The sequence below is a fragment of the Labrus mixtus genome, chromosome 3 (assembly GCF_963584025.1).
Source record: "Labrus mixtus chromosome 3, fLabMix1.1, whole genome shotgun sequence".
In the NCBI taxonomy this organism is placed as follows: domain Eukaryota; kingdom Metazoa; phylum Chordata; class Actinopteri; order Labriformes; family Labridae; genus Labrus; species Labrus mixtus.
This window is the reverse complement of record NC_083614.1, coordinates 6936967-6951088: the sequence shown is the minus strand read 5'-3', so window position 1 is coordinate 6951088 and position 14122 is coordinate 6936967. Positions and strand designations below refer to the sequence as shown.

Genomic DNA, 14122 nt, shown 5'->3' with positions numbered 1-14122 from the left:
CTGTCATATCCACTGGAATGATAGCGGGTGGGGAAATTGCTCTTCTCATTTAGAAAGCATGTTGGAGAAGCAGACAAAAGAAGACTTTTCTGTGATCCATTTCAAATATCTGCTTCACAAACTTTGTCGATTCGAGGTATTGTTTCCTTTCCCTAAGAAACATAAATACCTTGTTTTGTTCTTAGTGCAGATTGATATGCATACTATTTGAGCTGTGCTTTTTTTCTTCAGTCTTGCAGTAAACTCGGCTTTACTTTGTTTCTTTCCCATGTGCAGTGTTGAATAATAAATCCCCTAAGGTAAATCTTCAAAGCGTCCCATGCCATACCTGCAGAAGAAGCTTTTGGGACATTAGATTCTATGTGAAAAGTTTATTTCAGCCATGGGTTTTTATAAGCCCTGCATGAGAACAATGTGATGTGCAATTAGATTGTTCATTATTGCAATTGTTTCATGAAGTGCACTAAATACACAATTTTATAAGACTGCACTTAAGCAATAACTCTCACTCTTTTTGCCTATTTGCTTTCCTTATTCTTTTTAAAATAAAATGTACACCGATTAATCTGAGAGTGTCTGACATCTAGCTTAAGTTTCTGAAAAACTAGACTTGCATATATGGGCAGGGAAACGTCATTACAAAGAACACAAAATTATTTTGGTCGTTCATAAAGCTCCAACAATGTCATCATTTTCTGGACTAATGAGCATGTGTTTCTGTAAGAGGTGATCAAACTGTTCTTAACAATGACAGCCGTATGTTTTCAGAGCTTTGTTTGACCTTTGGAAGGTTTTCATCATCTTGCGGAGCAGATTTTCCAGGTTGAGGACTTTTTGCATCAGGAGACATTTCACAGCTGTCTCCTCTCTGCTGGCGGGGTTAATGCGCTGAGCCGTCTGCCTCCAAACCAGGATCTCATGCTTGAGTTCTGAAGGAAACAGGACAAATAGAGTAGGAGAGAAAACCACCTGTTTAGTGCATGTCAAACACATGGACGGCTCAGTGGTAAAGCTCACAAACAGTCTGAAGCACAGGGGATTTTGTTGATAACGGCACCTACGGCTGAGGTTCACAAAGGGGATATAAAGATGTTTTCACTTCAGTCAATATGCTGAGAGCCCCTATAGAGGGGCTAATGCAGCCAGGCGATGGGCGCATTGACCAGCTCAGGAAACAGCCAATGTCGAAGCAGAGACACAGCCTGAGGGAGCTGGACGCCTGTGTAGATATCAGTAGGTGTCATCCTCTTGCAGGAAGGTTGCTAGGTGACCTTAATAGGATCTAACTGGCACAGGGATAAAAAACATTTCTGTAAGCGAATCTGCACAATTACCAGTCGTGGCGGGGGCTTAGGAGCTGATTTAACTGCATGCACGGTGAGGTCGGCCAGGTTGGCGGAAGAAGCGGGAGCTCCGCAGGGTGGGATTTACTGATGGGCTATCAGGCCTGCATTGAACGGCTGCAGCAGTGATCGGCAGCAGCTTCCCTCAATCTGCCAGAGTCTCAGTATGACAATACAGTTCTAAACAGTCACTCTTCCTCGCGCCCTGAATGGGAGCGTTGTTGACGTCTGGGAATCTGTTTTAATGATCTTCAGCTGAGGTTCTCCAAGGGAGGGAGGGAGGGGGGGGGCACTGTTGGATTGCGGGTAAACACTGATAAGAGGTGACTGCGTTTCTGGCAGAAATGCAAACAATTCCACACAAACATTCCTGTTTTGTTAGTTTGCCCATTATCTACAGACCTGCTGTCTCATATGCAAAAGTCTTTAGCAGGGAAGAGATTTTAGGATGGAGGACACAGCTACCACCAAAACTAATCACACCCAGGGGGTTTTAATGTTACTAAAAAATATTGCACTACCACGAGAAAATATCTAGGCAGTGTTAAAGGGGACATATTATGAAAAATCCACTTTAACTATGTTTTTGAACATATATTTGGGTAACCTGCGTGTCTACTGACCCACAAAAAGTTATATAAACTCATCCAGTCTTCATAAGTCATCAAAGATGTTTGATGGTGGTATTTATACAGATTTAGACGGGAAACATTCACCATTACCTTCTTTGTCTTTGTTGTTTGTGCACTGATTTTGCAACAATATGACAATACAAATGTACTCAGAAGTTGTGAAGAATTTATGCCCTAATACCAGAATACCAGTTATACAGACAAATAAATCATTATTCCACTTTGTTGTTATACACAAGTTCTAAATCTACATGCAATTTCACACCCAGACCCCCCCTCCTCTTCGTATCCAGTAGAATCATCACCATCTAACAAACCGCCTCACCTGTTCTCCATTTCCTCAACCAGTATATAAACTTGTGCATGTCATAAAGAACTTGTATAGAACGTGTATTTGATTTATTTTAGTTCCTCTAACAGTTTCTGATCTTGTCTATAACTTTCACGCCTCAGCCGAACCTTTATTTGGATGCCTAGAGATTTGTTACATCATTATTTTCTAATTGAAGACTCTTAAATGTATTTTCTGCCTCTTGAGATGCTGCTCTTGGATCTACAACAGACCGTTTTTAGAGCATGGACAATATAGTAAGATGGACCAAAAAACAGCCACCTGGGAGTGAAGCCAATATATCTACAGCTCCCTCTGCTGACTGGCTGCAGTACAGGTCATAAATCCCACCCCCTCCTTGTTAACAGATTGTTCATAGGTCAAACTATAGTACCAATATGGGGGTGTTTAATGTATGATTTTACAAAGACGTGCTTGTTTTCTCCTAAGAATGTATAGCTCATAGCCTATCTTGGTATGAATAACACCTTCTTAATACTTTTAATGCAGCTCTGAAAACTTGTACTTTGAATCAATCTCCTCAGTGTGGACATGAAGAAATCATCCCAAATTATAGATAGAAGCATATTCATGTTTCGAGATTTTCATTGGCTGCAAGAAATGTCAGTCATCGGCACAGTTGTGTTCAAATGGCCATCAGAACAAAACATATTCAGTCAAGGATAGGCAAAAATCGACTTTGTAAATTCTCTTGAAACACTCAGCGCACTCTGACTTGCTAGCCCTGTTAGACTTACCATAACCTTTTTCACTAACCTCATTTTCAAAGTTTTTACTTGCATTTAAATCCTTTCAAAAGCCTTCGAAATAATTATGTCAATATAGCATAAATGTCTCATCATTTACATCATTACTACTTGGAAAGTCCTCCCCTCTATTAACTATATTGCCATAATCAAAAAATTGTTTCATCTGAGACCACAGGGTCATCTGATGAGTATTGTTTGGATGCAATATATTGAAAATCACCTGAGACAGGGGTGGGGGCTTAAATTCAGAGGGCAATATACATCATATGTTGGAGACAGAGGTCATACTGCAGACTTAATGAGGTTTCACTGAGGTCACTGCATTGCCTGAGAAGGTGAGTAGCACTGGTGAGTGGGGAATATGTGCACCGCTGTTTTTATGGGTTTATAGACTCCATAATATTAATCAAAAGCAACCATACATGATTTTAGATTGTGCTGCATCCAGAGCAAACCTGCAATTTAGGTTTCATTCCCATGACAACTTAATTACTCCCTGCACAACGTCACCCTTCATCACTGTTATATAGAATAGCTGTGAGATAGAAAAAAAAAATCTTCACTCACCAACTATTTCAATGGACTCTTTGTTGTAGAGTTTTTTGTTCCAGTAGAGCATCCGCAGGAAAGGAAATGAGGTGAGAAGGACGAGGCAGATTCCGAGAAACATGTAGCCTGTGAAACTGGCAAAATCAATTCCCTGAAAGACAAAGAATAATAATGTGTAAGACAACAAGTGTTTTTAGATTAAGAGGCAGCGTTTTATTAGATATACATAAGTTCTTGTACAAAGAAATCAGTTTTGGAAACAAAAAAAGTTTGATATGTATAGAAACAACATAGAGTCGTGTGGTCCAATTAGAAAGCACCGACTGACAAAATGTTAACTGAACCACCAAAGGTCCAAAGTGAAAATATCTTTTGTCCCAGGTTTCAACTTTAAAAATGTACCAGAAGTGATTTATGTGCTTCAGTACTTTTTTTGGAATCTGCCTGTGAAAACTGAAATTGAACTATTTTTAATATACAGCAACAGATATTCATGAACAATATGAGATACAAAATGCTACGACTGATCAACCAATAGGAATGTTCATTGCTGCAAGCCCCAACCAATGAGTTCTGTGTACTCATCAAAATACTCTCTCCTAAGCAGAGACTTATTGGAGGTCATAAAATGAACCTGGAACTTTAAGGAAGAGTTTAAAAGTTTTGTAGAGGGATTTTTTTTATTGCCATTACAACCAGAAAAAAGTCTCACCGGTATATAAGACACATTCTGTTTTTGGTCGTCTCCCAGGGGCAAAAAACAACGTGCGGTGCCTGTGCAGCTGTGTAGCTCTTTGTAGTAGCATCAATTTTCACCATGTGACATGCGGAGTTCCCAATCCTGCTAGCTACCAGTACAATAGTTGAGCACTCAGCCTACAGTAACGTTTATAGTTATAAAGTACGGACCCACAGCTGGTCACTTGTTATCTTTAACTGAGGAGTCCATAGGGTATATTTACTACACACCACCGTTTCCTTTAAAGGCATGATTATGACCCAATGAGGGAGAAAAGCTGATAAGCTAAGCTTGTATACCAGCATGCGGATGCTTATAATACACACTATATCGAGGTGAATTTTCAATCGCGTCAAGTGGCATACAGTGGGTGATAATGGCAGCTCTATTTATGGTTGTGACAGCGCATGTCTCTGCATTTCATACTGGTATTGGTTACATCAGTATATTGTAAGCAGCCCATTTTTCAGATAAATAAATAGGTCCTTAATGTGTATTTTATACACTGGATTATACTGTACTTGGCGACAGTGAGTAAGTTATCTACGGTAGTTAGTTGTCAACATGGACCCTTCTTAGAAAAGCCAGGGTTTTAGGAGAACAGCTGTTGGAAGGGTTGCAGCAAATCTAAGCCACCTTAAAAATAACATCAGTTAAAAGGAACACTTTTTTAAATATATTTTCACATCGAAAAATGCTATTATGACTCTGCATCTGTATTACAGCTGTTTGAGTCAAAACGTTCTGTGAGCTAAGACTAACATTACATTTTACTTGAACTCAGATCTGAACTGTCCCTGGTCCCTGACTGAGAATACACAAACTCCTATTGCATGAGGGGAAACACTTTCAATAGAAATGCAGCTGTTGGAAGGGAAGAACCCTGATGTGGGTGTAACCACTATTGCTATACGAAGCCCAGATGTTAAAATGAACACAGTGGCATTATGTGAATAGACGTTACAATACGTAAAAGTTAATATCACAGGGCAGTCATAGGAAAGTACAAAAAGACACTAAGAATGTGATCATAGCACATAAAAGGGTGATGATAATAGCATCCTCAAGGTTTTACATGCCCCTCCAAGCTGTAGACAGAAATGGAGCACATCTTACTTGCTGCATGAGTAAAAAGACCAAAGCCCCCGGCTGAGGCTGTCCTCATAATGGAGAGCTAATCTCTCCCAGAGAACACAATTTTATCAGATACACCTTTGGAAATGTGTCCCTCTCTAATTATTATAACAAGTTTGAGGTGAAATGCATAGTCGTATTAGAATAACAGACATTCTTTTGCCCCTGCCTCTTTCTACCACAATACAATAAAACACACAAAATGAGTACATCAGCCTCTCAGCAACCTGAGTGGCTTTTAAAAAACAAGAGCCTCTAAAAGAAGAAGATTGATTCATACTGTCTCTATTCCTTATACTTCCACATAGTAGAATAGAGCAGAATAGTAATGAAACTGTTGAACAGTGACCTCTACAGGATTTGCTATTTTTCAAGTTGCAACAAAAGTCTGAATGAAGAGGGAGGAGGGTTTGATACATTAAACCCTGCAGCAGGACAAAGAGGAAAAATATTCTCAGACACGGCCTTTAAGCTCTGAAATATCAGATATAGAGTATTCAATCAAGTCTGAGTGTGCAAAAGATCGTAAACATCTCATCAAGTCTGCAGTAGATTAAATGCAAAGGTCCCTTTCATGTCACACAATCCATAATTCTATCACTATGTCGTCTCATTGCCTCACTCATACAGCACACCGCTCTGCTTTATTCATGCCTCCATAGAGACCTGCTCTCGCAGTCTGCTGTGACCCTCTGGGCAGCCTGGTGGGTTGAAGAGAACTGCTCATGCTCAAGCAAGCCTGATAAAAATGAATACTTGAGCCTCTCCTAGATGGAGTTTTTGATCCTGATATGAGAGCAAAAACACAACAGATTACTTGGGCTGTAATCTGGGGCTGTCTCACGTACAATTTCGTACTATTTCTGTCTTCATTTTTATTTCAGCCTCATGCCTAACTCCTATGCAAACCTGAATAAGACTTATGTTGTACCTTTAAGACACAAAGCTGCTGTTCATTGGATATCCACAAATTTAAACACGCTGACTACTTTCTTACTGTTTTAGGTCACACTGTCAACGTTATGGCTGTTTAACCACATGAAGGAATGTAGTCAACTATTAAGCTTAAGTAAGCTCCACCTCAGCTGCCAGACCATTTTCTACATCGTTTGTGCACTCGTTTTTTTCATTCATTTAAAAAAAGGTGGATGCTCTGCAACATGTTCTGCAGACAGTGAGGAGAATATTATGAACTAGGGAGCACACTCTGCTGGACAAACTCTATGATGACACCATTTCTAAAACCACAGAGCACTGTTTTGTGAGATATCAGCAGTCAACATCGATTGATTTGGGATGTTATAAAAATCTCACTTGAAACTAAAAAAAAAGAAGATTACTTTAATCTTTGTCCCAATTCAAGACACATTTTCCCGATCACTAGTGGTAAGAAGCAAAACAAATGACTGCAAACGGCTAATTGACGTCAGTTTTTCCATGTGTTTGCTGATGTTATGTATCTCTGTTTGCAGCCATTATTGACCCTGTTGTGTTCATGTTTCAGGGGCCAAAGTCGACCACTCTACCGACCGGTTGGAGAAGATCCACTTGGCATGGAGAGTCACCAGTGTCCCTCAATGACATCATACCAAAATGAGATTGAGATTTTGTATGCGCCATGCTACTTCACTCTGTGACAACTCAAACACAAGGACACTCTTTTGAGGGCAGAAATGCACACTTCACAGCCAAGCTGTTCTTTCTATTTCTGGATTCCCCCTCAAAAAAATCCCCTCAACACAAACAAGCAAGCATGCAAACAAACAAAAACTCGCAGCCAAGCAAACCATGCATGCCCACACAAGCTGTCCTTATCAGAGGCCAGACATGACTGGATGAACGCGCTGCCGCCGTGTCCCCCGCTCTTCTGTCACCTGGGAAACCGAGCCAAGACATACTGGACAGCAGGCCTTTGGGAGCCCAGTGAAACAGGATGCTACTGTACACTGGAGGAGACCGCATACTGCTGCACCCGCAATGGGCTGAAATGTCACACGCCACCAACAGATGCCACATCAAGCAGCTGGGAAAATGTCATGTCTTCTAGTGGTGCAGCTTTTTGCCCCTCCGAGCATAAGACGAGTGAAGGTTATGAGAAGAGCCTAAGTCATTGCCCTTTTCAGACGGCGACAGGCTTCTCTGATTAACCGAGGGAAATGTTCTAACCGCTGTTTACTTTCTTCACAATCTGCAGACACGTTGAAAACAGTAAAGGAAGATCTGCTGCTGAATGTTAAAGTTAAATCATTTTCATTATAAAATGATTAAATTATAAGTGTAAGGCAGTTATCATTTGGAGCTGCATATCTGTATTTAATGGAGATTAAAACCTACAACTTTTCAAGAAATAGAATAAGGACGAGCCAGAGGAAGGAGGAGGAATGTATTTTTTTGTTCATTTATTGCATTCTAAAAATTAAGTCAGAAATAAGTTTGAAACGAGAGAATAAGCGACATGACAAGAAGATCACTTGAGGAGAATTAAAAAAAGATAGGGACAAAATGTCAAGATTTAAGTCAGACTGTTAAGGAAGGATAAACTCAAAGTTAGAAATACAGTTCAAATGCCTATTAAGTAAAAAATGATAAGTTAATTAGAGAATTCTGATACTTTCATAATAAACTTTAAATCTTGACATTATTCTAGAGATTGGAGCTGTTAATGCGAATGTGATAACAGAGACCTTTACTGGTTCATTATTTTTGAATGAAAATTAATAGTTTGACTCCTGCTTCAAATGCAAATGTACACTGAGTGTCGTTCACCTTAACAAAAAGGTGATGCAGACGCAGCAGAGACAGAGAGACCTGCGCTCATATTACAGAGCAAAAAGGTAAATGACAAATGGACTTGAGCTTGTATAGCACTTTTCTAGTCTTCTAACTACTCAAAGTGTTTTTACACCGCAGGTCACAACTACACATTCACACACTGATGCTATGCTAAGTGTCCATCAGTATTAACATGTCGCTGACAAAGCAGCGGGAGCAACTTGGGGTGAAGTGTCTTGCCCAAGGATACATCGTACATGTGGCTGAAGGAGTTGGGGATCGAACCCTGACCTTTTGGTTGAGAGATGACCGACTCTACCAGCTGAGCCACAGCCGCAGCAGACATTTCCCTATCTGATCATAACAAACCAAAGTTATGACACGTCTGTCTCCTCAGGACACATCTCCTTGTCGAGTTATTCACACTATGTGGAGACGTAGTAATGGTAGACTAAACACACGCCTATGTGCTCAAGTATGGCAACATCTGGCTAATATTGTGCAAATATTAAATGTAGTGTGTGCGTGTTTGCATTCATCGTGTTGCCTAATAGATGCCTTCATATGCATAGTGGTGTGTGATTTGAGCTTGATGGGCTCCGGTGATTTTGGCAGGGTGGGTCCAGAGAGGAGATAATTGAACCTTGATTGGCCACCAAAAATCAACTATTGGGCGCATGGTTGCAACTGAAAGCGAGCTACTTTTTGCATTTCAACGCAACAGATTTCCAGTATATTTTATAATTTAAAAGAAAATACAAGTATTTTGAAAACGTGATCAATCCTGATTCATCCAAGCATCTAATATGATTGATCAGAAAACATTTATTACTGACAGCATTACTCCAAATTCAAACTAATAACAAAAACATATTTGTATTATTGTTTCATCACAAATAAATGTAAAACACAAAGGGCTTATTTGATATTCAATGAGGAACCAAATTAATTTCTACAATACACAGAAAAACAAGATTACATCACCCTGATTATGACGGCACAAATACCTAGATTGTCCTCAGCCATCCAACACTCAGAGAGGGGTCCATGTGGAGAAGGGCTGACTGTCAGTTACATGCTTTCACACAGGATTGCATCAGGAGTGACACTGTCTCCTTCACAAGTTTAATCACACTGTAATCCCAAAGAGAGGGACTCCAATGTGCCCAGGCATGCCACTTATATACTGTATGTGACGAGAGCCACACCAACACAAGCTGCTGCTGCTGCTGCTGCTCCTGAGGTGTGTGACATGTTTCAGGAAGGGGAAGGGGTGGAGGCACTACTCCATACAAGAGGGACTTATAGAGCAGCTGGGATTCTTATAAGAATGCATGAACTGTATGACATCTAATATTAAAGTATGAACCAAACTGAAGGCAGACCCAAAGCCAAGGTTTATGGTTCAGTCTTCAAATGATATGCAAATATAAAAAGACTGCCACTTATCTGATCAAGGCGCTAAACAAGAATAAAAAACAATCAGTCGAATCACATGGGGCTGCTTGATATAGAGCTTTTTCTAATCATTTATTGTTTCTCAGCTCAGCACCACATCACACTCGTATACCAGCCAACATGAGCGTTGTATGTTACCTGTAAGATGCATAATGAGGATCTTTTTTTCCATTTATCTGCTTTATTCATTAAAACACACATTAACTTTGCTCTACGTACAATCACCCAGACCAGAGATTTGTCCTAGGAAAAAAAGCATTGTCCTTTTGACTGATGACTCAAACTTTAGGTGGCAGCCACCTCGACTTACGGTGTAACCAAAACAGAATTACAGTTACCTGACATTAACTATGATTTTGCCTAACTGAAGCATTATTGTTTCAGCTGTGCAATTATTCTGAATTTAACAACATAAAAACAATGAATCCCCTGTTATAATATTAAATGTTTGAAACAAGCGACATTATAGATTAAAGTGAGTTTGACCTGCTATAATTTAGACACAGGTGGAACAATCTGGCCAGTATTTTTGCTGTTTCATCAAAGCTGCTACTTCTTTTCACCAAGCTTCGTAAAAATGGGGATAGTAGTCCATAATCCAAGAACAAACAAACAGAGAGATCCATGAATAAACATTCAAGTGCACATAACCTCCATGACGGAGAGAGAAAGTAAAATCCTGTAAATGGCGGCTGTAGGAAGCGGAAACATTGTGTAACATTGGTACTCTAAAATAGGAAGGTGTTAACACTTGTTTTCTTTGCTATTCTGACATTTTTGATTCATGTGATTTATGGCTGCAGCAGCAAAAAATACAAGTTGTTTTCACTGCAACAACATCTTCATTTATCACCTGAACATCAACATGAATAAGAGTCATGAATAAGGACTGTAAAATACACTAGCAGAAATCTCACATGAACAACCTGCAAAAACAGAAAGTAACATCCACCTACGATGCATACACAGCATACTCCTAAATGTCTGTATCTACACTGTGAGGTTATTCACTGCAGGAGCTGTGATAGGTCATGAATGTCAGAGAAGGAATACGGAGGCTTTAGAGAAACTGTATGCAACAACATGACTGCTGTTAAAATGCTGTTCTGTGAAAGCACGACTACTCAACACACACTTCCACTTCTCTGGGATCTTTTTGACTTCCTGTGTAAAGTGTCTCGGAGTACATTCAAAAGCACACTTCAAATAAAAATCATCATAATGTTTTGTGTTCTCTACCCAGTGGTTTTACATTAACCTACTTTACCTTTTTACTTCAAGTAAAAAAGCCTCACAAAGGAGATAGAAACATCAACAGAGTGCTTCAGGAACGCAACTTTCAGAAAGAAAAGTTCAGTAAGCGCTCCAATGTCAACCCTGAACCATGAAACCTTCACAAAACTGTTACTGATGAAAATAATGAGACTTTCGTTTTAGAGATCTGGATCTCACATCCATTTAGCATCTGTTTAAGCACATTTGAGGTACAGCTAATCTACAACTACATTTCTGTTACAGTGACTATAACCTCACATATAGTTAGCTGCCCTTTATATTATAGTTCCACTGGTATATAAGACGCAGGCTGCTTTGGGGGGTCTCCCAGTGGGTAATAAGGTTTAAACTGGTAGGATCCATATTTACTTTTTTCAGAATCTTCCAGTGTCTCTATAAACCTAATTTAGTTTTACCAACTCAAAGAATCTCACTCATAATGCTTTTCCTCAGTTCATAGACCTGACTCTCCCTGACCACAGAGAGAATAAATAAAGGACGATTAGTGACAATACAGCCATAAGATGTGTTTCTCAATTTGTCAGTCACCTGTCTCATTTGTGCAGCTTGAACAGCCATTGTTCCTTCATCTTATTATGAGTACAGGGGGGTGAGGGTTAGGAAGAACAGCATCATGTTCACCTTACTAAGCGTCTGGTTCATGTGTCGGATTACAGCAGGCTGATCCGTTGCATTATATTAGAGCAAGTTTAGGCATTAGAACTGTGAAAGTGCTTACTTCTCTGCGCAGGTCCTGATTTGATACTATAATCACATTGGGTGGATCACCGACAGCTGTGGCAGCCCCTCCAATGTTGGTGAAGATTACTTCTGCAATCAGGACATGTCTGGGGTCTAGATTAAGCACCTCACACAACCTGCGGAATCAGATAAGAGACAGAAAAGCCCTTTAGCCCCGATTAGATTGGGACGTGTGGGAGAGAGTAATACAGCAATATAAAAAAGATATTGGAAGATAAAAAGAATTGGTCCTTTAACATTGTGGCTGTACAGGATATCCCCCATGCTGCCCTGATAACAGGTTGGAGCACCGTTTTTTCCAAGATCTGTGTCGTGTTTATCTGCTGTCTAATTTCAGTAGACACAAATATTATCAAGATTCTGACCTGCTGGCAACAAACTTGGACTTAATAATGGTTCTCTGTTTGGACTCGACTCAAGAGCAGATAATAGACCACAATGGGGGAGAGTAAGAGGTGGGCGGGGCACATACTCTTGATCTGTGAGACAGGAGGAAATTGTAGCTTCTGTGTTGCAGATCTGTTTTTATGGATTTAACATCTGTTTGTTGAGGCTAGGATGCATTCAGCTTGTTACAGAGAGAAGGATGTGATCCATCAGCTGACAACTTTAACAAATAATTTAGGTCTGCAGGGTAGGAACCCTACCCTATACAAGAACTTTGAGTCAAAAGGCAAGAAAAGTAGTTAGGTTATATTATTATTCCTGTTTTTAACTTTCTAAATTTACTGTAGCAAAAAACAGAAAACAGAATCAATGAAGTTTCTGATTAATAATAATAAATTATCTGGTTTACAGTGAATGTGAAGCTGCAGGCAGCAGTCAGGGGGGTCAGTTTGACAGAAAGAGTGGAGATAGCTAGCCCGGATATTACTGAATCAAGTCACACCACATCCTTCTGCTCACTAAGTAACATAATTATATCATTTTTATTTCTCCATATTTGAAAGCAAAGCGTCAGGTAAGGAGGTTATTTGTATGATTTGTTCATGTTTATGCATATCATTAAACCTTTACATATTATTTTTAATAGACATTATTTATATTGAACTCATGCAAGCATATTTAAGTGTAGGAATTACATTAACATAAAATGTCTTGATCACTGAAATAATATGAGTTAAACTAGAATATTAAACTGAAAGTAATACTGTGTCCTAACAGCACGAGAGCGTTGGATGTCACGATCGCACGCTCGCTGTCCACATCCGTTTAATATTTAATTCTCTACTCTGAGAATTTAGTTTCAAGGCAAAAAAATGTTTTTCTTTCGGTGTTGTTGACACAAGTGAAAGCATTTCAATCAGGGATGTGGATATAAGAGATGCACTGTTATCTCCACTTTGTAAAAAAAGCTAACAAGCTCTGTGAGCCAGTACTTTGTAGAGTGCCCTCGTTCCTCGTCCATCTGCACGAGCGACAGGGAGGAAAATACAAACAGGGCGTCAGACTTAAAACGGCGCCATGTATCGAGCTGCGTCACTTTAAAAAAAATTAATTTCATTATTAAAGCCTCTCGTATGATAGTTGTCAGTTTTTTACAAACATTTTTTAGACAAATTATATGTTCTCGTGACAACTTTGTTTTCCTGCCTGACCTCCCTTCTGTTTTTGACAACTATACACTCTGTAGGTCAACTCTTTTTATATTGAAAATAAGTTTACTTATTACTTTTACATTAGATTACACTTGTAATTATTTGGTGCCATTCATTTTTGTATTTAGAAAAAAGCTGCCCATAACATGGTGCCCATAAAGGATGAGTAAAGTTGTATGTACTATATTGTGTTGTATTGCCTCTACATGTTTGTGGCAAACTGTCCAGGATGTACTCTGAGATTCTCGTCCAATCCGAGTTCTTCTAAGCAGGTATACATTACAAACTGGAAGACATTTTAAATGGTTTTATGGTACCTTATAGTGACAGGAGTGAAAAGCATCATGGTGGTCACATTGTCCAGAAAAGCTGAGAGAATGGCGGCGATGAGACAGAGGATGATGATCATTGGCCAAACTCTTCCTCTGGATAATTGATAGGCCTGCAGAGAGAAGAAATATGACAAAAAAAAGACAACATATTAGCAATCAGAATAGCCAACAAGAGGATGTCTGATTGATTCCCAGGTTGATTGTGGAAGTAATGTTTCTACAGAAGATATCAGGTCATTCTGACATTAATAATCAGATTATTATCACAGTTGGGTACTTGTGTACCTCTAAAAAATAGCCACATAATAGATAGACTACCACATAAATGTACACTCAAGCTCAGTATGGCCCCGTTTTGAATGGAATACAACAATGTGTCCGAGCTGTTCTCAGGGGAGGTATTTTAATTTGAAGAGCCTGCCCTCAA

General features: G+C 39.5%; 1 protein-coding gene across 1 annotated transcript in view; it reads right to left on the bottom strand.

Moving 5' to 3' along the window:
* The window catches only part of oca2 (oculocutaneous albinism II), a 62406-nt gene that overhangs the window by 27328 nt on the left and 20956 nt on the right, over positions 1 to 14122 (bottom strand). Inside the window, exons 13-16 of the mRNA XM_061030237.1 lie at positions 13681 to 13805; positions 11743 to 11881; positions 3644 to 3776; positions 782 to 929 (exon numbers count right to left, since the gene is read on the bottom strand). Of these exons, the coding sequence (XP_060886220.1) occupies positions 782 to 929; positions 3644 to 3776; positions 11743 to 11881; positions 13681 to 13805 (545 nt within the window). The remainder of the gene's footprint in view (positions 1 to 781; positions 930 to 3643; positions 3777 to 11742; positions 11882 to 13680; positions 13806 to 14122) is intronic.